This window comes from Callithrix jacchus, chromosome 4 (genome assembly GCF_049354715.1).
Source record: "Callithrix jacchus isolate 240 chromosome 4, calJac240_pri, whole genome shotgun sequence".
Taxonomy (NCBI): domain Eukaryota; kingdom Metazoa; phylum Chordata; class Mammalia; order Primates; family Cebidae; genus Callithrix; species Callithrix jacchus.
The window spans coordinates 103,002,580-103,028,979 of NC_133505.1; the positions used below are offsets into that span (position 1 = coordinate 103,002,580).

Here is a 26,400-nt window from a genome sequence, read left to right on the forward strand (position 1 = left end):
ATTAACAAGCATTCTTTATGATCACCAAGTGTCATTATCTTTATCATAATATGCAATCTAAATGTATTGAAAAAAAAAAAAAAGAAACATCAAGTAGACTTTCCAAATAAAACCACCAAAGTACTGAATACACAACTCCCTTTCTGATAGGACTATAGGGCTGATATCTATTGCTAGACAGCAGGTGGCAGTGTGAGTCCACCAGAATTCAGTAGTTAATTTAAAGCAAAAATCAGAAAAAAATGAAAAGAAAAATTATTTATTTTTCTACATATTAGTCTTCTGACCTAATCAGTAAAAAAGTCATTATTCACACCACACTGGGCAATATACATTGTAATTTTTAACATATAATGGGAAACTGTTAATGTGTTCATAGGAAATACAGTTTTGTCTTGGGCTGCTGTGGTCATTTATCAGCACACTTTGTGAAATCACTCATTTGTTCTAATTTGAATGTAAATGACTTTAAGGTTTTACAAATAAGGTGACAGACTCACATAAATGTAATTGCAGGGTTCATCTCCCTCTTTTATATATCACTCATTAGGTTATGAATTAAATACATCATATTAAACCAGGGGCATGTCCAATGATGATATTGTAATGGCAAATTACTCTATGCTATTAGAGGTGTATTTTTTATTCATGGACATTAATTTGTCATTAAGCGGCATTAGTTTAGCACTTTTATGTGAAAGACGTGACCTGCAAGAGGAGGCGTGCTGCTGGTATGTGAGAGGCTGGAACACAAGGGCTATAGGTAGAGCATTTTATCATTGTAAAGGAAACAGAGACGGGGGGTGGGTCTGTTGCATTTTTTTTTTCCTGTTTTTACAGCATGAAAGATCATTTCCCCAGATTGAAGGCATTGTTCTGTTTACAGTGTGCACATGTAGATCAGCTAGTAAAGCAGAGCCCAAATTCTTACTATTCATCACTCAGAAGCCAAGGAGGAACATAAAGGGAATAGGAGGAAGAAAGAGTCCTGCCGGAAATCTCCTTCTCTGTGACTGATGTTTACTCAGCCTCCCTTGTCTTCATTAAATTTTATACTAAGTGGTCTACAGTGAGAATTAGTTATTTTCTCTCTTCAGTTAAGGTACAAAGGTTTTAAAAATGCTATTCTCTCATGAGGAAGTTAAGGAGAATTCTGGGTGATTTTGTTCCTTTTTTTGTACCAATGGTGAAAACTATTTTTCCACTTTCAATTCTGAGAAGCACTAGATTCTTGAAATACCTACACCAGAGCTGAAGGTACCTGAGTGCTGTTTTCACATCATTCTGCACATGGTTTAATGTGGTTGGAAAATGTCTCGCCACCTCCAGGTACAATGTGGGGCTTTTGAGCAGAGGGATCACACCTTTTACTGATTTTGTGCCTTATCCACTCCCTCCCTTTGCATCGTAGGAGTTCATTATGTACTGAGGGATCGGAAGGTGCCTTCATTCGGTAATTTTTCTCTGCTTTTTAAATATTGAAATTTTATATTATAGTAGGAAAAATATACTACCAGCCTTTCATTAGTTTTCCCAACTGAATACATTTTTTTTTGTTAAAAATACTTTCTTTAGGGATTAAATTTGACACTGACACATATTTTACAGTATTATAATAGATTATCATTTTTTAACTAAGCAATATTACAATGACTTATAGGAGGTTATTTCTTCTAAACAATGTATTATAATTTTAATTATTAAATTAAGAGTATCACCTAAATACATAATATATAGTGGGTGTTCTGAAGACAATAAATTATCCTCAAGATTGCAGAGAAGTTGTAACTCATGTTCATTTTTTCTCCAACACGGAACCATTTTTTTCCACATTAGAGAAGACAAATGATGGTACTAACATATATATTTAATATAACCATAATCAAATGCACTGAGTGCTGTTCCATAGTTCACTAGAGCTGAGACTCTTGTGTTGGAGAAAGTTAAAGTACAAAATTTGGAAAACATATTACAAGTGGTTTAATCTTTTGGATTATTTTTAATCAGTGAAAATGATCAAAAGGGGTGGAAATGTATCAGACCTATTAAATCAGAGCCAACTAGTAATTATTTGTTCTAATCAAGAATATTTGCTATCTGGCATGGGTAATTCAGAATATCATATTTGCCAAATAACATTCATATTTGGCTCTGAAATGCATCATAAGATCTGCAGTAGCCATTTTAGGGTCCCAATTAATTTTTTATATGCTATTATGTTGGCTTTTATTCCCTAAGCCCACACTAAAGGATGTCAGGAAGCAACAGCCCAGAGGCACCCTGGCCGGCCAGGGAAGGCATTTCAGCATTTTAATCTGTTATGTGGATAATGTAGGGTTGACTGTTTCTCTTTGTTTGTGAGGGTTTAAAGAGGAGAAAGATTCTTTTGGAAGAATATCTCTTGAAAGAATTCACTAATAATATTAGTCATTCAAATCTAAGCTAACTGTTGTCAGCTGGGTGATTTAAAAATCACTTTCAGAATACATTTTTCTTCTTGAAAATAAAATGTTTCCATTATTTTATTTATACTGGAGTTCAGAATCAATAATCAAAACAAACAAACAAACAAACATAAATCTCACTGAATCCCATTATTAATAATTGGAAATTTGTGAGGGGTGTGTAAGAGAAGATCTATGTTTCATTTGAGAAATTTCTTCTCCCACCCACCCATTTGTAAATATTTCTAGTCGTGGTGAATTGTCTTTCCTCTTCCCTGAAGCTAAACCACCTTTCTGCTCCTTATTCCATCAGTTATGCCCTGTGTTTCCTGTGGGTTTGATTTCCCTACTATACTGGCACTTTGCTTTCAGCTTATAAATAGGATCAATAAGGCAGGAGATGCTCTTCATCTCTCATTACCGCAGCTGCTCCTTGACCTCACTACACACCTGTACCCAATGTATGCACTCCTTACATCCTGTTCATTCTTCAGGCCCATTGAACTCAGTCTTCTGCCTCCATTACTCCTCAAAAGTTCTTCCAACAAAGGTCACCAAAGCCTCTTTATTGTCTGATGCAGGAGGCCTTTGTGGTATCCTAATGTGACTCTTCTACAGCATTTAGACACTAGGAACTGCATTCTTTCTTGCACCTCTCTTTCTCGGGGCTCCCTCCTATGCTCCTTCTACTCCTTTTCAGTTCTTTTACAAGTCTTCTTCCATTAGCTCCTTGACTGTGCCTCAGGAAGCTCTCCGTGGACACCCTTCCCTTCTGCTCACTATTGTTCTTTTTCATGCACATGTGGAGGGGTTACTGACTCCAGCCACCTCTCCTGAGCTCCAGCCCTGTATGTCCAGCCAGCATTTCACTTGATTTCCCACACACCTCCCAAATTCACCTTTGCAAAACTCACACACCTGCTCCTCCTCCCTGGCTTTGTTAAGGTACCATCATGTTTTTAGTCACCTAAACCTTGGCATAATCTTATACTCTGCCAAGACCTCATGAATTCCACCGAATAGTGTTGGTTTAGCCGTTTAAATCATTCTCAAATGTGCTGCCTTCTCTTTCTCCTCATTGTCATTGACATCATTCAGGTCGGGACTATTTTTCTGGACTGCTGTACAATAACTCAGCTGGGCTCCCTGCCTGTAGTCTAATGCTAATCAATACTGTACAATCTAAGTTATTTGTCTGGCCCACAAAACAATTTCTTTCCCTAAAATCCTAGCTTTCCATCTTTTGGTGGAAGAACCATGTCCTTTCTCTTTCTTGTCTCTAAAATGTACCCTATTCTTACTCTATCCCGTAAACAGCTTATCTTAGCTCCAAGCCAGCTGCCTAGTCTACACTTTCGCTTGGATATTTCTCAGCCACATGACCTTTCTGAGTGTGAATCCAAGCCAGTAGAAGCGCCCATCTCCCTGAGCCCCACATATGCTGACACAGAGACCTTTCAGCTCTACTCCCTTAACTTGTTAAATCTCTCGTATTGTTTCTCTTTTCTCTATTGCTGTTTTCATTCAGATCCATATTACTTATTTTCTGGACTAAAGAAACTTCTGGCTAGCTGATGAACCTGCCTTCCCTCTTGCCTCACTCCAGTACCCCTCCAAAATTCCATTTGATAGATTTTGAAAAGTTTTCTTTTAATCCATGAAAAATTCTGTTTGATTGATTTTTTAAAAAAATTATAACCTGATCCTGTTATTTCTTGCTTAAAATTATTCATTATGATGAATGTGGTTCACACAGTCTTAGGGATGAGGTTCACTCCTTTTAATTTGGCACACAAGGCCTGTCTTTATTATGAAATATGCTATCTCTTTAGCTTTTTTTTTTTTTTTAACAATTTACTACCCATGTGAAATGCCTATTCCACAGTCATTGTGAACTTTGTGCATTTCCCTGTACCTAAACTTCTTCATACGAAGTCTCCTTTTCTGTGGATTATTTTTCCCTCACTTTCTCACCTTCTGAATTCCTATTTAACTTTCAGGTACTTGGCTCACATTGTCTCCTCTTCCAGTGTTGCCTGGTCCATCCACCCAGTTGGAATTATATTTTTCTCCTTTTCTTTAATTATGGGCAATCTTCTGGGAGGTGGATCACATCATATTGTTTGTGTTAATTTACTTATCTGCCTCCTCATGACATAAGTTTATGTCCCAAAGTTGTGTGATGTCAGACAAGTTACTTAACCTCTTTGCCCCCTGACTCCTCAACTGTGAAATATAGATATGGTATCCTATATATAGTCTACCTCTTAGAGATGTTGAAGATCAATGAGGTGGTACATGCAATGTATCTTACAATACAGTATCCCACATCAGTGAGTGCTCTATAAACCAGAGCCAATATAATGTGATGCTTCACTTGTGAATTCCTCTATTAATTCCACAGTTCTCCTCCTACCAAACCCTCACCTCTGTCTTCCCTCATTTCTGGAAATGTCACCAACTTTGCTACCTACTTCAAATTGACAACCTATTGGACAATCTGTTCCTGAAATTTTGGGGAGTAATCACCATTCTGTAAAAGATACTCTTTCTCTTAGCCACTTCTCTTTGATTTTGCTGATATGCATATATTGTTTTTTAGAAGTCACAAATAATTAAATGAACCATTGCTTTCTCTCTGCCTCTGAGATTTGAAAACATCATACTAAAATCGTACTTTAAAAAATAGTAAAATAATGATTTGACAGAAGCAACACATTACATGGCATTGACACTTTGTAGACAGAAAATTTTATTGTTTCCCTTGCCCTTTCTATAATTAAAACATCTTTCCCTGTCCTGGCACACAGAATCCAAGAAACAATTGGAAAAGTCTTTCATCTCTAACTCTAGTACATGGTACTTAGAAATACATATCGTCTGATTGAATTCCTTCCGCATGCACCATAAGAGCTCCCCATGGTAGAAACTTTGATTACAAAGTTGCATGATATCCTATGCTTTCTGACTAGGGGACATAAAAACTGTGTATTTATTTAAAAGAAAAAATTCTGGATTATTGCTTACTGGGAGATTGCTGTCCATGTGTCTCACTTCCCTCCAGCTGTCTTTCTTTCCAGGGGAAGGAAAGGAGTAGAAAGAGGTGGGGACTTCACCCCTTTCTCACTGTCTATCCACAGATATCTTTTAGAGCACGCTACCAACTTTTTTCCTGCTGCACATCACGGGGCACATGCTGTAGGCCCTAGGAAATGGCTGCTTGTCTGTGTCATGGACTTGGCTCCAGATACCCTGGCCTCAATCCCACACATTCAGTATAATGTTTGCCTACTTCAGAGGCATGGTTGAAGGGCTCAGGTCATACAGTTTGTTTGCTGCAAGGATACATTTTTGCAGGATAGCGTCATTCCTTTCTTCACTGAAATGCATACTCCAGAGTAATGATTCCTAAACTTAATCATGCAAGGAATCATCTGAATGGGTGACTAAAACAGACTGCTTGGGCCACTCCAGAGTTTCTGATTCAGGAGGTCTGGGGAGGACCTGAGAACCCGTATTCTAACAGTTTTTGAGGAGATGCTGATGACTGAACCAGGGAGAACAGTTTGAGAACCCTTGCTCTAGATGCTGTTGCCACACTGCTTTTTATCAAGTGCCTGACTATAAAATCACTAATATTCAGATTTTGAAAGTATATTTATCACGTTTAGATAAATTTGAATTGCTCCTAGTAACATAAAAATATTGATGCTATCTATGCTTCATAGCATCCAAAATATAAAAAACCAAAAGAATGCAAATCTGAAACAAAAAAAACCTTCCAGCTCTCATTCTTATTTGTAATAATGATTAAGACAGTCTAGGTAAGTGAGGGATTAAAAAAAAACTACTTTATTAAATTATGATTGACATACTGAGGGATGATTTAAAATCTGTAGTACTGGCCTAATTTTCAGCAATCTTTGTGTATTAGAGCAAGTAAGGAAATATATCATAATTCTGTACTATTCTTTTAAACATTTTAAAACTGATTTTGCCTATCCTGGTTCAAAAAGTATAGTTTTAAAATTTTAGTTTTAAAACCCTAGTTGCTCAGATAAACTATTTTTAATTAAAAGAAATATATATATATAAATTTCCCCTATATATTCCATATTCATTGGCAATCTCCTAATGTGCTGAGTGAGGTTTAGTGAACTTTGAAACAGCATTTTGCAGCACATAGTGACTGGGGCGAGAATTATTAGTTATTGTTGATGGCTATGTTTCCTTTCCTCCCTACTAGATTTCTAGCTTACTAGATAATTTCTCAAGGAACAATATGAAATTATTCATGAGCCTTGGGTATTATACATACAATTGATTATGAAAACATACCAGTAACCTAATTGTAGAATTCCTGTTTGATACAGCATACGTATATTTAAATAGGCCTTGCAAGACTCCAAAAATTAGAGCATGCTGGAGTTTTCCTTGTATTTTTTTGAATTGCTGCTAATACTTTGTTTTCATTTAATCAAATTGTATCACATACATATTCATATCAATATATAAATATATAGTTACATATAGTTGTCCATATTTCCATACAAAATATATCTCTCTATATGTTTATAGATATAAAAATACCTGAGCTTGGTTATTTTTATCATATTACCAGTTATCTGGCCTTCATTGTCAATGAATTGCTCATTTTTTTCTTCTGTAACAATTAGATTTTATCCTATCAACTCTAAGACAGTATTGAGAAAATTCACAGAGCCCTTCACATGCACAATAAATGTGATAACTTTTTTCCTATGTAACTGATCCCAAGGCTATTAAAAGGCTTGGATTTTGTTTATTTATTGGTTTGTTTCAACCTGTTCCAAAGGCCAGACCTCACCACACATCCACACCAGCCCCCTTTATGTTGCTTCTTCTATTCCTGGAGTACCAGCCTTTCCTGCAGCACCAGGTTAGGTAGTCACATAATACCTTGATTTATAACTAGGTTGTAATCAAAGTAGGAAACAGGTGGAATCACTACTGGGCATGGTGCCTTGGATATTAATGGCTTGGCTCAGCAGTGGAATTTCGAAAGCTGTATACACTTTTTTTGTCTTAATTATGCATTCATTAAAAGCTTTTATACCCAACAGAATAAAGTAAATATTTTTTGATCTCCATAGTGTGCTCCCAGACTGTAGATTTGCACAGCAGGGTCTTGATAATCTGAATAAATTGTATTTCCCCAAGGAGTTTATCTTTCAAATAAGGTCATAAAGAAATGCAGCTCCCCCATTCATAGATTTCTTTGTATGCCTTTTTGCTATGAGTAATATAGAGCTTGGGAACCAGAGTATATTATAGTAATACATACTTGCTTATGGTCCAGTATAATGTCTCTATCTGTTCTCCGTGCTTATCTCCAGTGAAGTATTTTTTAAGCACAAAAGAAATGAATGATTTTACATGACAGCTTTGATTTTTGCTGATAGTTAACAGAAAAACAAAGTCCATATTAGACATTCAGTGTTTTCTTCCCTTTACCCACTCAGTGAGTATGGACTCTGCAAAGCTATCATTTTAGTATTTGTTAACAGCATTTATAAAAGGGAATAATGATAGCTACTGTATGTTGAGCATCTGCTATGTAGAAGGTACTTTACCTGAACTTTTGAGAATCCTTATCACAGATCTGGAATGCAGTGTCACTTTTCTCAATTTTTAGATGAGAAAATTAGCCACTTACTGAGGCTGTCCAGATGGGTCAGCTCCAAATCAATGTTTTTTTCCTGCAACTCTAAACTAAAGATGCCACTAGTGCCTTGCTCCCACCACTTATCACCCAGTGCAGGAGACAGGGTAACTATGAAATTAGCAACCTAAGTAAATATGCACAATTAGGTGTATTTATAATATTTCTGAATAATGAAGAATAAGGTGGCAATGCACCTCATGGTGCATACGTATGCTAAAAGTAACACAGTTCTGAAAAGTTCCGGCAATAGCTTTTTTCCCCATCTTTTAGCTTATTTATCTCCAGTGTAGCTAACATATCTAGGCACAAACCTTTATTAAATTAATTAAACATTAAATATAGATCTTTAATGTTTAAATAATTAAATAAAAACTAAATTTTTAAAAAAATATTTTAAATATTTAAAACATTAAAATTTAATGTCTTAAAAATTATTTAAAACATTAAAAGACATTAAATGTTTTTATTAAAACATTTAATAAATTATTTACATCATAAAATATTTAAATATTTTTAGAGGAGTAGGAGAATCTATGTTTTTACTGTAAACTAATGTTATATATAAATTTTTGGTGCCACAAAAGAAGTGGCACTCAAATACAAATTTCCTTAGCAAGGCAATTTACTTCTACAGACGGGTGCAGCTCACAGATGGAACAATGGTGAGCACACACCTGGACAAGGGAGGAAAAGGGGTACTTATTCCTGACAGAGGTCATACCTACTGCTGTGTCATTCCCCTATAGGCTAGGGTTAGACCACACAGTCTAGTCTAATACTGATTGACTATTTTAAAGGGAGCAGGGGTATGAGTGTGAGTGGCAGAGTGGGTAGTTTGGCAGAAAGGATGGTTACAGGCAGGTCAGAGCAGGTAACCAAGGGTCAAAATAGGTGACTGGAGCAGGTGACCAGGATGAGTCAGGACGGAGCTGGGGACCAGAAAAACAGATGTGAACTACTGATTAGAACTGGTGGAAAAGGTTGTTTACTGAAACTACAAGGAAATTAAGCTTTAAAATGAAGAATTAAAGAATAAGAGAGCCGAACATACTGACATACTGATTCTTTGAAGAGAAACTTGTACTTCACCATATCTAACACTAAGAAATGAAAGTAGTAAAAGTTGAAGTTTTAGTGGCATGGTATTTTTTCTTGCTTACCCACTGTATATCAATCAAAACTTACTGGGTAGCCACTTTGTGAAGACAGAGAGGAAGATCTGAAGAACTAAAGATTATCTGCACCTTTATGCACAGCTGGGGAGAGAAGTGTTAAAAATATGATACAAATAGCAAGTGCAATTAAGTCAGATGGTGAAAAGTCCTTCAAGCTGAAATGGCCTGCCTTTCCCTGGATTTGGAATCTGACCTGGGTTGCCCCCCAGAGGGGAAGGGCATTTATATTACAGAACTTCCCCTTTCTCACAAGCTTTTTAAAGTCTACTGAAGCAATGTCTTTAAATCCTTCACAAATAATCATTTGTGACAAAAGAGTCTCATAGTTCTGCTTATGATCTAAAGGAAGATTATGAGACTTCATTTGATAATGTCTGATATATTTTTGGCAAACAGTTTGGACATTTATCTTTTTCTGATCATCACTAAAAACCAAGAGAAGTAAGCTTCTTTTTCAACATTCTGGGGAAAGGGGGAAAAATCTAACATATAGGAAACAAGGAGACCCAAGATTCACTGTGGAAGTCAGGCCTCATGTACCTGGCACCACACATGGGCATTCCATTATGTCTCCCAATAGAATGAAAAACCAGACACCTAGTTAGCATCACAAGGGAATTTCTGAAGCTCAGATCAAGTACTTAAGAACACTTAAGAACAGTTTTCTCAGTTAATTGTAGGAGATCTGTTTATTTTGCCCAACTGTGAAGTTTTATCTAATACCAAGCTATTATTTCCTCTTTCCATGTAAAGTCGTGCCTCAACAACTGTTTGCTTTTTTCATTCTTGATCCAAAAAATACTTCTCTGTTGTAATCTATCAGAAAGACATTATGATAGGCATTGTGCAGAATACAAAAAGCATATGATGCAAAACCTACTTTTTACAAGTTTACTAGGTACATTTTTAATAGTTTGAAGATAAGCTATATGCATGAATAGCAGCTTAGTGGCAGGGTTATTGTGTGTGTGATAGGAGACTTGAAGTGGGAGGCATTAGAATTCACTCAGTGATAAAGAGCCTTATGCTTACCATATCCTACTTGTTACTTGGTTCTTGTAAGCAGCTGATAACAATTTTTAAATTTCACTTGACTTAACATTGTTAAAAATCAAACCGTACTGATTTTTATGTAGAGTGGTTTCTCAGACTGTTTGGAATAGATTTGAGAGTGGTTTTAAAAAAAGAATTTCTTGACTTACATAGCCAAGGATGACCTTTCATTTAGAGGAATTTTCAAATTGTGATGTAATATCAACATTGTATATAAGAACTTCATGTATGCTACTACATGATGCATAGAAACCACTATGTCTCCTGACTATCTTCATCTGTAGTAAAGTATTGACATGGAGTAATTTAGGTGAAATTTTGAAGGAGAATTGTCTAAATTAAGGGCATCAATAATTGGAAAGGAAAGATTATAATTACATTGAAAACAAAGCATTGTTAAAATAGCCACATCTGTTGAGTGTTATTACCCAGAAACATCTGTAATCCTATTCAATTTGAACATCTTAGAGGAGGGAAACTTGGGAAAAACTTGGGAAATCAAAATGATATTACTCTTGTTTTAACCTTGAGAGAAGTTTATTATTATCTTTAAACCAAGTCATAGTTTTCTATACTGATAGTACATGATGCTTTCAGTGACATTCTCAGAACTAGATGAGGCAACAAGAGAAATAGATGTTTTTAAGGCTGTGTTTTGAAGGATGCCTGACCCAGTTCTAAGAATATCAAAACACCTGTTTTTAAGATGACTGCATCTACTGTAGACTATCTGCACCACAAACAGATACATATAATTATGCATCACGTGTATAATTTCTGTTCCAGAGGCATGATTAAACTGCAGTGTGGATGGGCATGGGGTTATTGACAAGCCAGGGAGCCATCGCGGTAGCCAAAACTAAAATAGGCTACGTTTCAGAAATATAGATGATTGAGTCTCAGCTTGTATCAACTTTGGCCTCCAAGACACAGCTCTTGAGCATGACATCTGTAAGCCAGGCTGTGGGTTATCTGTGGTAAATATGCAGACTCTAGGTATGAGGCTACATGTTTTTCTCTCATTCAAGAAGGTATAGTAGAATACAACTGAGTCTGGGTAGCATTATTTCAGAAATAGGCGTAAATCTGCTCTAAATTATAAACTAAAGTACTTCTTGTATATACTTTGGTCATTTATTAGTAGTAACTGCTTAATTGAGATATTGAGAGACACTGCAAAGGCCATGGCCACTCTGCTGCAGATGAGACCCACCAGGGGACATCACTGAGGCTAAGACTCGTCCTTCTCTTGCTGCCTTCACTGGTTTGGGAAGGGTAGGCCTAAAGGCCACAAGGTCAACACTGTCCTCAGACTGTCCTCCTTCCTCCCACTCGTGTCTTGCTTGATAATTGCCTTGCAAATGTACTTATGCTTGAATATAAAACAAAATAAAACAGTATTTGCCTTTCCCATATTTTAACCCCTACCATATTCAGTAGTTAATCTGGGGAATAACCACTGAAGGAACCAATTAGGGAAAGAGGCCACACAGAAAGACTGAGTTGGGGGAATATATAAGGTTTTAAAATTATTGAAGTTGAAAAACTGGTGTTTATTCCATAGTTAGTGTGGTATTGGGGACACATTTATGACTCTTCTTCTGTTATTTAACTTGTCATTCACACTATGAGAAACAAATAGAAGGAAAAAGAGAAGCCAAATAGCCCTAAACCAAAGGTATATAAATACCATTTAAAAATATTCCCCAAAGAACAACAATGTACAGAACAACAATGTACAGAACACCATATTTCTGAATAGAAACTAAATTTCAAGTGAGAAGCAGTGTGACAGAAATGAAACCTTTTTAGAAAAAAAAGAGAATGATTTTCTTTTACTCAAGAGAGTTTCTTGTTGCTGAGCTGTAATTTCCATTCAAAACCACTGCATCTACCTGGGTAGTTGGATTTTTAAGTCACAGAATATAGGAAAATGGAGACAATCTCGTAATTAGGACAAAATATTATTTGAAAAGATATTAAAATCTTTTGATTTAAATAGCCAGTTGATACAGGAAGTAATTCTCTGTTGGACTGAAAAAGAAATTTAGGGTTGATTGATTTTTTTTGTCACAGAAGAATGATTATATTGTACTTGTTCAGTAACACTTTCAACTCTAGTCGTGATTACCAATTTTCCTACCCAGGAAACAGAATGACCACTGCTTTGCCTTTGTATATATGTGTCAAAGGCAATATAGAGAAAGGGACAATCAGGGAGGCCTGTGAGGTATGAAAAATGGCCTGATTTGGACAAGGTTCAGAATTGGATAGACATATTGGAAAGACATGGGCTATTCTGTTTTTGCCTAATTATAAGTAAACAGAAAAAGCTCATGGGCATTCTTTCATTAAACACACATGTATTAAGCATCTGCTCTCTACTGGATACCAGGGACACACAAGGCGTGAAACACAATCCTTGCTTCCAAGAAGCTTAGATTTGGTAGAAGGAGATAGATCTGCAGTCAGAGGGTGTTTGCAGTGACAAGTGATGTGCTAGACATATTTGCAGAGGGCAGAGTAGAAGCATACAGGAGGAGGTGGTCAATTTGACCTGATCCAGGGAGGTTAAAAAGATAATATGGTTTTTTCATTCAGCAAGTGCAGCTTGAATGTACCTGGCATTGTTCTAGGCTCTGGGGATGCCGTGGTGAACAAACTGCTACTGCTCCTGCTCTGCGGATACAGTGGTGAACAAACAAGCTACTGCTCCTTTTCCTCCTGTAGAGCTTACTGGGGAATCAGGGGAGGAGATAAACATATTGTAAACAAGTAGGCAAATAAATGCTGAAGATAATTATAGGTGGTGATAAGCTCTAAAACAAATAAGATGGAGAAATGCAACAGAGGGTGACATGGAGAGGAAGGGAGATGTGCTATAGAGGATATTCAGATGCAACAAGGGAAGCACAATTGCTCACCCATAGGAATTTTGCTCATGCTGCTTCTGTAGCTTGGAGCATTTTCCTGAAATCCCACCATCATCTTGTTTTAAAATGTAGGTTTTGTTATTATTATTTTTCTTTTTTATTGTACTTTAAGTTATGGGGGTACATGTGCAGAACATGCAGGTTTGTTACACAGGTATACATGTGCTATGGTGGTCTGCTGTACCAATCAACCCACCATCTACATTAGGTATTTCTTCTAATGCTTTCCCTTCCCCTGGCCCCCGACTCCCTGATGGGCCCTGGTGTGTGATGTTCCCCTCCTTGTGTCCATGTGTTCTCATTGTTCAACTCCCACCTATGAGTGAGAACACACAATGTCTGGTTTTCTGTTCTTGTGTTAGTTTGCTGAGAATGATGGTTATTATTGAGTAATGGTGAGTCCAACACATCAGAAGACAATTGCAATTGAAAACATGGGTGAAAGTAAACAGAACACACTGCCATGTGTGTACCTATGCAACTGTATTGCATGCTCTGCAGATGTACCCCAAAACCTAAAATGCAATAAAAAATAAGAAAAAAATAAAAAAAAAAAAAAAAAAAGAAAACATGGTTTGTTTCAGCTCCAAGAAGAGGGCACTGGCCACACCTCCAGGACCTCGAAGCCTCAGGGAGGCAGAAGGAGTGAGGGGGAAAAATGGGCAAGAGGCTTTATAATGGTATCTGTAGGAAGGAAGTGGGCAAGGCAGGGTTAGCAGGCTTATGATCGGCTAGTTTGACAGTTTTCATGGGTTCTAGGATATAGGGGCTGACTCTGGTTGTCTGGTACTTGCTCCTGGGATGATGGAGACAGAGGACCATTGCCTCCTGGAGTCTAGGAGCCACATAGAGGAGGTGGTTCAGAGTATGGGTTCTGGATTGGTTAGTTTGTATATGAAAGCTGTTTGCTCTCTCAGAGAATTGGCGAGCCCTGGGAGGGGCAGTCTGTTTCCAGTCAGTGAGACCCTAGATGCCAGAACAGAGAACACAGAAATAAAATGTAGTTAATATACATCCCCATCCCACCTTTTGCCAAGTGAACAAAGGATGCTCTTCCTTCAACTCTCAGCCTCAAATGGCTTCTCAGGAAAGTCATTACTAACTTTCTATTCCAAGTCAACTCCAAGTTAGTCTTTTACTAACTCCAAGTCAAATCCCTGTTGTGGACACTCATAGTCCTATATTCTACTTTTTGTAACTTTTGCCCCAGTTATAGTTTTCCATGTAATTTTAAGTGTTTTTGATTTATGGCCTTCTCTTCCAGCAGACTATATAACCCACAAGGCCTAGGGCTTGCCTTTTGTTTTGCTCATCTGTGTTGCCAGCACCTGCTGTAGTCCTGGCACATGGTGTGAATGTGTAGGTTGTTGCCATGGCTAGAGCCAAGCCAGGGTGGACAGGGTTGCTGTACTGCAGGATGTAAAGATCACAGAGTCCAGGTCATGGAAGGCTATATAGTGTCACTGAGTTTGGACTTTTCCCTAAATGCAAATAGGAACTTATTTGTGGGATTTCAAGAGATGATAAACATGATCAGATTCTTGTAAAAAGAGAGGATCAAGAGTTTGCAACTGGAGGCAGGAATGGTAATTTAGGACACCGTTGCAAGAAGTCCAGAAGGAATGATAAGGGACAGAACTAATACTAAAGAGGAAAAAGAGACAGGACTTGGCGATTGACTAGCTATAAGGGAGAAATATGGGCCAGCTTTTGGGTTCTTGATGTGGGTGGCTATATGTGACTGTTATCTAACAGAGAAGATACAGGAGAAGATGCAGGCTGTCATAAAATAAGCTCAGTTTGGCCATGATGACTTTATGACTGTGGGATATCTGAGAGACAGTGTCTTCTTATAGGCAGTTGGGAAAATGAATTCTGAGCTTAGAAGAAAGATGTGAGTTAGTTATACAGATGTGGAAGGCATTAACTTGAAATTAGTTTTTATCTTAATTCTATGGTTTTTACTTTGGCCACCCCCTTTTCCCCTGAGTTAATGGTGTACCTTATTCAGGACTTGAATATCTAAAGAAAACACATGCTTCATTTTGACCTCCTTGCATCAGTGACTAATCATGGTTTAATGGGTACCAAACAACAATGCTCAAATATACTTTATTGTTCTTGCTTTCCCCTGCAATCTACTGTGTACTTTCCATGTGCCAAACTTTTATGGGAAGTGCTTTTCATACATTGTCTTTATGCCAACCTTTGAGCTGGCTGAGCTCTTAAATTTGTAGTTGGGGAATAACAGAGATTTGGTGACTGACCCAGGTAATGATGTGCCAAGCTGGATTCAAGTCCCCAGTCAATGGTGTGTCTGGGTTTGAGCCTACTCTGCCTGCCTCCACCGCCCTTGCTCTTCTCTGCCTGCCTTGGTTGCCTCCAAGTGCCCTTGGTGGCTAATGGTTTGTTTGGTCCTGAATGCAATTATTCTCTCTTTTTTCAACATATGAAAGACTTATTTTTTAAAAGTCTAGAAGCATATATACAAAAACATTAATAGCAATTATCTCTGCATGGTGAAATTATGAACAATTTTTGTTTTCCATACTTTGTATTTTCTGAATTTTATGAAATGAGCATTTATTACTTTTTAGAACTAGAAATGGCACTCTTTCTATAACAGCAGTAATTTTTTCCCCATCCACGGTACTATTGGTGGGCATTTAATGCATTTAACTATTGCCTCCCACCTTCCTCCATCACGTTAATGGAAGGTTTAAAAGCAGCGTTATTGGTGCTTACTTTGCTTACACGTGGTTTAACCAAAAGGACAAGAAACAATGGTTTTGCTTAAGGTTCACAGAGCCCACCTGCCCCAAAAGGAAGAGTGTGTGCTCTGTTATCATTGCCTCGGGGTGAGTTTCTTTTTCCTTCAGCTCCCCACTTCATACAGTTATTTACTGAGGTGCAAACTGTACACCTCAGCAAAGAGTTCTTAATACTCTTAGATAACTAGAAAGGGGGAAAAGTATGTTGAAAATTACTTGGATTTATAGAATGAAATGGAGATCTGATAGCATTCCACATTCCTTAAGTTATTGGAAAATATTGCCCATGATTATATTAATAATTGTAAATTAAAAGTTAGGGAAAAGTAGGAAATACCCCACTTTCATTCTACTCAACATATGTAAATTTTCTGTGAACAAGTGTACTGTACCTCTGACTTTTGTGTGGGTACAGTGACAAAGGTACAGTGGAAGCTGTGGCTCTCTGGAGGAATAATTGTAGAGACCTGGCTATGAGCTTGAGAGCCTGAAATCCTCCCAGATTGGAAGCATTTCTGCAGAAACTCTTCAAAAACGTGGGGAAAATGGAATATTTGAGGCTAATAAAAAAAAAACAAAGAACAATTACAAATCATCCATCTTAGGTGGATTCAATATATAATTATTCAAACAGGAGTCCTTCCTGTTAGATTTCCTCATTTCCTGAGACCTTATATATAAAACTCTGGGCTTTAGTTAAGACAGGATGGGTTGTTTTGACTTAAAGACCTAACTAGTTTGAAGTTTTGGAAAAAGAGCAGAGTCAGTCTATCTTCATATGTAGTTTGTGTCATCTAATCATGAGTTTCAGTTTACCTGCCCTTACATTATCTTTAGTAGAGAAAAAGCTGTAAAATATGGTAAGGGTAGAAAAATCAATTGCTGTCATTAGTAAAATGTCTCTAGAATGTTGCAAAGTAACATGTCAGCCCTTGAAACCAGAGACCCCTTTCACTCCTTTTATTAAGATGTCTTTTAATATATGGGTTTTAAGGGAGTAAAATGAGGAAAAATTATGAATTCTAGAATAGCAGTTCTCTATGCAGAGGCTTTTAATTTAGATTTTCTTTTTTTTTTTTTTACATTATCCATCCCATTTCTCCCACCTCTGTGATGAAAACCTTAGTGAGTCAATCTGAATTTCTTGCCTGCTCTTTCTTGTATTGATTTCTAAGAGATCTTTTTTCATTTTTATTTTTTGGCACCCAGGAATTGAATAGCTTTAATTACTTGGATCTGTACAGACTTGCTGACCTCTTTAACCTCACTTTGTTGGAGAAGGCAGTGATCGATTTCTTAGTGAAACATCTCTCTGAACTTCTGAAGAGCCGCCCAGAAGACGTTCTAACTCTTCCCTATTGCCTGCTTCAGGAGGTGCTGAAGAGTGACCGCCTGACCTCCCTAAGCGAAGAGCAGATCTGGCAGGTAAGGGCACTGTGCACAGTCCTCTTTTGGCACTGACAAGGCATGCCATGATTGGAAGTTTAAGTATTTAGGAACAATTACCACTATTTTAGAGGCTTTGGTCCTCATGGAGTTATTTTAGAAGCCATGCTTCCTTGATGGACAAGTAATTGGAGAATGCTAACCCTTAAGGCTCAGAGCCCTCAGTGCACTCTGCAGTATAACTCAGGGAATCGCAGGGGCGATTCATGAGATCCTCACTGTGGCTTCCCAGAACCTAACGTGGTCACATCTGAGTCAAGTGATTTTTTTTCCTGAAAAAAATTGTTTCCTAAACTAAGTATGAGAAAAAAATGGATTGTAAAGTGATATGTATGCATATTTAAAACTAGTAGACTCAGAGTAAATTTGGGCCTTTGCTGTAAACAATTCTGAAACATTTTTTGTTGCAATAGAGAGCAGCTTGGATCTTGAATGAAATGAAGCTCTTTTTGCACAGCAGTGGAAAAATCTCCATCCTTACTTCATTCTGCATTCACTGCTGTTTTCCTAAGCCCTGCCTTTTCGCCTGACATAGCATTCTTTTCACATTGTGTCACTCCTTTGTCTAGAGCACAGGAGGATGTTTTGTGGTTTGAAGTTGATAATTCAATTTAAATACTCTTCTGCTCATCTCCAGTGACTATCCTTGAACAATCCACATGGTGTCTTTGGGGAACAGTTAGAGAGCCCATCTTCTGCCTTCCTATTACAGCCTGTCTATCTCACTCTCTGAAGCACTGGCTAGCCATTTTGTTACTTCTATGATAACTCTAAGGTGGACAGTATGGAATTTTCTTGACACTCAGCCATCTGCACATTACCATGTTGATCTCTGGCAGTGCCATGCCTCCAAGATTTTACAACCATTTGAAAAATAATTATATACAGACTACCAGAGAAAATTTGCCATCTTCAATTAGCTGATTAAACAGTGAATTCCTGGTATCTTATCAAGTGATACTGAGAGAGTATTTTAATTCTGGCCAAAATAGAGTCATATAGGTAGCTCTTTATTGGGTAGCTAACTCTACTGACTAATGATTATCCTGATGTCTTCCTCCCTTGTTTCATTATTTGTATTACTTTAATCAGTAACTTCCCTCTTCATTATTGCTTCCACCAGTGAGAATTAAAGAGCTGCAGCATCCTGAAGGCTTTCTGAGTCCCAGGCTCTTTGCAAACTTATTGACAGCAGTCCAGAAAGAATAGCTATTACCACTGCATCTACCTGATGCACAAAACGAGGCTTCTGTGCCTTGCTCAGAGTCACAGAGCAGAGCCAGCCTTCAAATTTAGGTCTGCTGACACCTGCTCCCATGTCTTCACTGCCTTGATAAAGAAAATATAAGGACAAAAAAATCACTAAAGAATAAATTTTTGCAGTTCCTGGGGTATTTCTGGTAACGTTTGTTCAGGCAGAGGTTGAACATGTTGGTGAGGATGTAGAATTTGGTAGAAATTTCAATTATCTGTGGCTCTCTCTTATAAACATAAATAAATAGAATTTGCTTTGGTCAATTTGAAGTGGGAAGTAGCCACATTTTCTTCACTTCCCAAGGGAAAAAGAAAGATTTGGAATGAATCCTGCATTTAATTTTTTCTAACTGAATTGACATCTGAGGCTAACCATCCTTGTGGCTTCTATCTCTTTTCGTGACGCAGTCGAAGGCACTGCCAGAGATCAACATGGTAATGTGCAGATGGCTGAGTGTCAAGAAAATTCCATACTGTCCACCTTAGAGTTATCATAATTGCCTCTCTAAAGGTTACTAATATTATAATGTAGAATTTTAAAAGCTGGTTTCTGCTGCAGGCAATAATTTTTTTAATACCTGGTTCTCAAGAAAGAATTAAAAGACTCACATAAATATTATCAATTTAGGCATTCAGCAGGCAATAAGAAACTGTTTTTGCTTTATCTTAGTAAATAAGTATTTCCCTCATATTCAACCCCATAGAGAAAAATCAAATCAGATCAGCTATTTTGCCTCAAGTATAGTTAAGTTCATCATTTTTGCTGAGGTTATACTAGTAATGCAATATACCATGGAAGAATCTAATATTCAGCCCAGGGTAGAGATTGGGTATGCCAGAGGATTACTGTCAGGGTGCTTTATAGAAGTGAAACTTGATGGACAGGCTGGAGACAGATCTACAGAATCTCATTAAATTGCTGAATTGTTCATTACGGAGCGTTCTCACTGTAATAAAGTGCTCATTGACTTTGACAAATCCCCATCCCATGTCTTAAAGAAGAAGAGTGAAGCAAAGGGTGTTGGGGAGGAGAAAGGAAACTGACACAAGGTAGGACAGGCAATAGAAAACCAGATTGGCGGGGGGAGGGCTATTTGATTAATATGTGCAACTGTTAACTTAGGTGAGAGCACAGTAAACACACACACTTATGCAGGTGGCTCTTCTGTCTACTGATAATGTAATCCGGGACTGTCCCATTTTGGTGAAAGGTCTAATTTTCATTGTTCACCAGACTTCATGCAGTCTGGCTCTGAAGACCTGTCATAAGAACCTTCAAATTATACTCACTGAACAAACTTTTTTTTTTTTTACTTTTTCCTGCTGTTCCTTACCCCGGCCCTTTCCTTGACAAAATGTGTGGTATGCAGGCCACAGTAACCATTTTGTGGATCCATGAACCTGTAAAATACCCCAAGATGATGCCTTGTAACTGTTTTTTTTTTTTTCCATCTGAACTTTGTAAGCTTTTTTCTGGGTTTTTTTCTCACAAAGTCTTCTTGGTCCCTCCTAGACAAATTTTTGTCCCTTCCATAGTCTGAAATTACTTAATCTGTTGGTTAATTTCACTCTATATTTAGAGGTAGCATAGAGACTTGTACACATACATACCTTAGATGGATAAGGACATAGAAGTTCCCTAAAATACATTGTTTTTAAAAAAAAAATTTAGCTCAATTCAGCTCAACAGTTTGGTTTTATGTTTCAAGGCCTGCAATTTATCAGGTTCCAGATAAAAGACACCAGACTGGTTATTGGGCTCAAAGAAAGGAGACTAAAACTGAACAAATCAGCTGAAATGGAAATATGGGACATGGGGTCACTGGCATTTGTGACCTAGCAAATCTCTATAAGTTAGATTTTGCTTTTAGACTTTAGCTCCCAATTAGAATTTCGTTTCAGTAGGGCCCTGTTAAATATCTTCTGTTAGATTTTGCATATATTTTCAAACTGCTGAGCTAGGATCTTGCCATAGGAGCTGGGGAGTGCAAGAAGTGGGGAGATGTTGGTCAAAGGGCACAAAACTTTCAGTTAGAAGATAAACAAGTTCTGGAGATGTAATGTACAGCATGGGTTCCAGGGATATGTTAATTAATTTGATTGTGGTAATCATTTCCCAGTGTATTGCCTATGAAATCATCGTATTATGCACCTTGAATATATATAATCCTTAACTGTCAGTAAAATATTTTTATATAAATAAGCCAAAACATGGCAAGTTTTCATAAAAAAAACTTAGAACGACACAATGAAATAATTCCATATCTTTCTTATGATTGGATCTGTTTTCATTTTCATTGGAAATGCTGACTCATCTCTGCTTTCTTTTCAGGAACATTGTGTTGGGAGCTAGATTCTGGGGTAAAATGCTTTACAAAAATATTCAATAGTTAGGTTAGAGAAATTTATTTCATCCTTATCTCTGAATGTGAAGTTTTGTTTTCCTTTAATTATTTGTTTATAACTGTTTCTTACTTTTAGCGAGGAGGACTTATTATTTTGTAAGAACAGTAATTTTCTAGCTAGGCACGGTGGCTCATGCCTGTAATCCCAGCAGTTTGGGAGGCCGAGGCAGGTGGATCACTTGAGATCCAGAATTCAAGACCAGCCTGGCCAACATGGTAAAACCTCATCTGCACTAAAAATACAAAAGTTAGCCAGGTGTGGTGGCAGACACCTGTAATCCCAGCGACTCAGGAGGCTGAGGCAGGGGAATCACTTGAACCCGGAGGAAGAGATTGCAGTGAGCGAAGATTACGCCACCATACTCTAGCTGGGATGATAGAGCAAGACTCTGTCTCAAAAAAACAAAAAACAAAAAATGAACAGTACTTTTCTTACTTTATTAGCCTTGGAGTTGAGGACACTTTCTACTTGTATTTTGAGTCTTACTTTGCCTGGACTTCAGTAGATACTAAGATCAAAAAATTCACTGGTTAAGTAAGTGACATCAAACAAGGCGAGACCTAAGCAGGGAGGGTTTCGTCTATTCTATTGTATTCTATTGTATTCTATTGTATTCTATTGTATTCTATTGTATTCTATTGTATTCTATTCTATTCTATTCTATTCTATTCTATTCTATTCTATTCTATTCTATTCTATTCTTCTATTATTGACATTATTTTAATGGCAAAGACTGCTATTACTTTTGTGCCAACCTAATAGTTATGTGTCATTTTAGTGTGGCAAAGAGGAATCCATGTCACCAGATTTGGGGCTGGGGCAATCCTGTTCATATTTGTCCCTGATTATCCATCCCTAGAGGCAGAGGCTGTGCTGTAGTGTTTGCATTACCCACTTCCATGTTCTCTTGTACTCTATTAATAATTAATAAAAACAATAATGTAGAGTTTTTATATTAAAATGTATTGAATGGATAATAAGATATCCTCTATTCCTATATAAGGCTGAATTTATTCTAAGAAAGTTGGTACAGAAAATGAGTTTGGCCTTTTAAAGACTGCATTTTTCCATACTTTTTGTTGGAAGTTTGCTTCCCTAAGTCATACTCTTAATAACACATTCATTTTATATCTTGAGAGACATAAACCACATATTGTTTAGTCAACAATCTCAAATGCAGTGGTTTTTTGAGATGTACCTCCTGGGCTTTTATGTGTACCACAGAATCAGCCATATTATAGTTTGAACTAATCATTTTATTTAAAAGGAGTCCCAGAAGTGAACCCAAACAAAAGCTACTATCCCTTTATAGTTCAAAAGTAGAGTACACTAGCGATGTACTCAGCTTTCATTTTTTATCTCTTCGATAATAAATTGACCCAAATATACCTCTGGCCAGGAAGAAGCAAATACTTTAAATAGTACTATATGTCAAACAATACTATTAAAATACTTTTAATTTGAATATCATATCATAGTTTTGAGAATGTGTCTGCATTTATTATTGCTTTGTTCTCCTGTAGTACAAAAGGGGAAACTGAGGTAACATATCTAGGAATCAAATTCATAGCTTCTAATTCCTGAGCTCTGTCTACTTTGGTCCATGGCTTCTAAATTTATAATAGAATCTCAGAAATACTCAGGCACTGGGCACAGAGGTGCATCCAATTAACCCTAGGACTTTAACAGGAATTAAGAAGGGCTTGATTAGCTGGGCACAGTGGCTCATGCCTGTAATCCTAGCACTTTGGGAGGTGGAGGTAGGCTGATCATTTGAGCCTAGAAGTTTGAGACCAGCCTGTGCAACATAGTGAGACCCCTCTCTCTACAAAAATATTAGCTAGGCATGGTGGTATGCATCTGTAGTCCCAGCTACCAAAAGAGGAGGTTTACCTGAGCCCAAGAAGTTGAGGTTGCAATGAGCCATGATTGTGCCACTGCTCTCCAGCTGGGCAGCAGAATAAGACCCTGTCTCAAAAAATAAAAAAAAAAAAAAAGAGCATGATCATTCTAGTTCCCTTGAGTAGCACCCTGATTGAACAAATCATGGCCTCTGTGCCTGCCTCTGTGTCTGTGTCATTTTGCTAATTCTAATTCTGTTAGATGACATGTGCCTCATTCATTCTTTCATTCATTCCAAATAGTTATTGAGTGCCTGCTCTGCTCAGTCGTGTCCTGTGGGGTACTACTATTGCCTACTATATGATGGGGGCTGCACAGTCAGTAATGGGAAGGACCAACAGGGTCCTGCTGTCATGGGCCTGACAGTTTCTGATGTGGGGCTTTCTGCTTACTGCTCTTTCCCACCTGCCCAGTTCCTTCCCAGTGGGGACTGACCTGTGCCAAATAGTGTAATTATTTATTTACCAAGTTGGTGCATTTTGAAACAATATGGGTACAATGGAGATGACATGCTTTTGACTGGATGTTTCAGTATCACCCAGTGACCCAGTGTCCCTTTGCCTTTTGTTCAATGTTTTGTGCATCTCACTCACTGTATGCACCCTCTAAACAGCTTCACAAACCTTTGCCAATCCATGTGATGCAGTCCAAACCTCAAACAAATCAGGCTGTGGGTAAATATTTAATCAAAAAATTCTATAAGCGATGTTCACATTTTAATATTTGAATCTTGGTAACTAGAAATTGAATAAAATATAAAAACTTTTATCCCCCCCAAAAATTATAATTTTTCATTGTGTTCCTGCCCTTCTTCAATTCTCTTTCATACATGCATGTGTTGTTACTATTATTTTCCCAGATAGCTACTTTATGGGCATCTTCATGATATCCCCTATTTTTTAAACTTACCATTTCTTAAACTCATCAAATTCATGCCCATAGTCCCAGCTTACAAATTTGTACCACTTCTTAATTTTCTTTCTGAAACTTCTTATAGTTTTTCCCAACTACATTCAGTTTTTTTCTACAAATGTGATGGTGATATCTCCATTTCCTTCTTCTTAGATGTTAGTGAAGAAAATAAACGGTGGCTCCTTCGCATCCCAAACAGTGTTATGCCCAGAGGATATTTTATCCTTTGAGGGCCCCCAACTGGACATGGAATAATGCTGCTATGTCAGGGACTGGTGCTCCTAGTTGCCAGAGCATATATTTATTCTTTCCTCCTGATCTACAAGCGGCTAACTCCTCTGGGAGGATGCATTCCCCAGTAGCTTGACTTGTGGCTTTGCTTTTGTTTGTCTGGGCTATATGCCTTTGCGAGACACATGACATGTTCATTTCAGAGGGGCTTTGCTTCAGCTAATCCTCAGTGCTAGAGCTGTGTGTCACTGAGTAGCTGTGAGGGACCATGATTATCAGAAATTACAGGAGACTCAACTTGTATTCATATGCTGCTGTTCTCATGAGTGAATAGTTTTTTTTTTCTTTCTTTTTTTAAATAATGAGCACAACAGAAAAACAAGGTGATTTATGAGATATGACATATTTATGTTCTCTGCTTCTAATTTTCATTGTGATTCATGTTGTTTCCAGACTGATATTTTTGTTGTTGGCTGCTGTGAGAAGGAAAAAGATGACTGGAGAATATTACTTATGCATTGGTGGCCTGCAGTAATATTGCTGCTACCTGGGTTATCAGGGATTTAAAAATAAAACCCAACTATAAGCCATATATGAGGTAGAAACCCTGAGGCTAGCATAGAAGTCCATCAATAATAATACCAACAATAATAATTCTTTACAAGCCTAGAGAGCTTTACATTTTAAAGCATTTCACACACATAATTTCTCTTGAGTCTCTCATCAGCCTTGTTAAGGTTGATAAGGCAAGTATGATCCAAATTTTAACTAGTGAGAAAACTAAAGCTTCCAGAAGTTCATTGGTTGACTCACTTCACAGCATAGGTTTCAATGGAGGTCTCACTGTGTTCTCTTGAAATACATCAATTCTCTAAGAAAACAGAACCTCAAAGTACCTTATACATCTTCTCATAAGTCAAAGGTTTTTATATACTACTCTATAATGAGTGAGCCAGAGTAGACATTTTCTAATAAATTACCAGTTTTCATTTTCACCTATGAGACTTTGCAGAAAGTTGCAAAAATATATCCAATAAAGTAGTAAAGAAAAGTGTTGCAGAGGGTCTTTTCTGATTAGAGGCTAGAAGACTGGGGCTCTGGATGGTTTGATAAGGAAGAATAGAGAATTCTGGCAGAGGGAGGGAACCACCTTTTATTCCTTCAAAGTACATTATGGTGTAGTATAAAGCAGGAAATGAAAGCCGATAAGGGTGGAGCTCTTTAAAATCTGACCAAGAGACATAAATTAGAGTAAAAAAGAACTGGGAGTACCATTATTTCTAGTGCAGTGACACAGACTGTGTGGGAAAAAGTCTGTAGGCTGTTGTCCCTATTTGAGACCAGAGTTTGGATGGAATAAATGGAAATGATTGATCATTGCATCTTCATTTTATGCCCAGTATATTGAAATTTTAGAAAGATATGCAGCACAAATTGGCAGTTGGGTGATGGCTTAGATAAGGAGTTTAATAAAGAGGGTGAAAGATTCAAATTTTTTGAAATTGATAAGTGTTAGTCTCTTTCCAACAAAAACAATCCTGTGAGTCTGTTTTCTTCCATTTTAGGCCAGTTGAATGGCAATGATGCTCATGCTAATTGGCTGTGTCAAACCATAGAGATTTGCTAGAACATAGAGGTGTTCTAAGGGAGAGGATCTAGACTTACTTGTAAAGTGGCTTGGAGGCTCTAGATTTACTTACATTCAAAAGAGATGTCAGGAGAAGCCTCAACATTTATTGTTGAATACTGACTCCTTAGAAGTGCTTCTACCCTTGCCTCCAAACTTTCTGCTCTAAGGACAAGTAAAAAACACCCTGGCTCAGCACACCTGGAGGAAAAAAGTGGCTATTCTGAGATCCTAATCAGGAGAAGCATTCAGACATCATTCTTAGGATTTTTTTTTAATGCTCATAATACAGAGCTATGCATTCTCCATGGTGAGGATCCAACCCTTCGTCTGACCACCTCCTCCTTGTTACGTGCAGTGGTATGTTGAAGAACTGCAAACCTATTTTGATATTCTGGTAGAGAAACCATAACCAGGAAGATAAATTCTCTCAGGAAAAAAAGGTCAATGATGGATTCTAAAGTTAGATATCAAAGATTTTGTGCATTGCTCTCCTTTGTCTATTGGAAGAGTTACAAGTCAGTATAGGTAAGTGGCACAGT

General features: G+C 37.5%; 1 protein-coding gene across 34 annotated transcripts in view; it reads left to right on the plus strand.

Annotated features, from left to right (window-relative positions):
* Positions 1–26,400, plus strand: part of KLHL32 (kelch like family member 32) — a 204,830-nt gene that overhangs the window by 133,367 nt on the left and 45,063 nt on the right. For 33 of the 34 annotated variants that reach the window (XR_013534396.1, XR_013534394.1, XR_013534395.1 and 30 more), the window contains one exon: positions 17,290–17,505. Coding sequence is in view for 11 of the 34 variants with exons in the window: in XM_078369834.1 (XP_078225960.1) it covers positions 17,290–17,505 (216 nt within the window). In the remaining 23 variants the exon portion in view is untranslated. Of the gene's footprint in view, positions 1–17,289; positions 17,506–26,400 lie in introns of those variants that run through there. The other variant, XM_035297722.3, reaches the window with a different exon arrangement.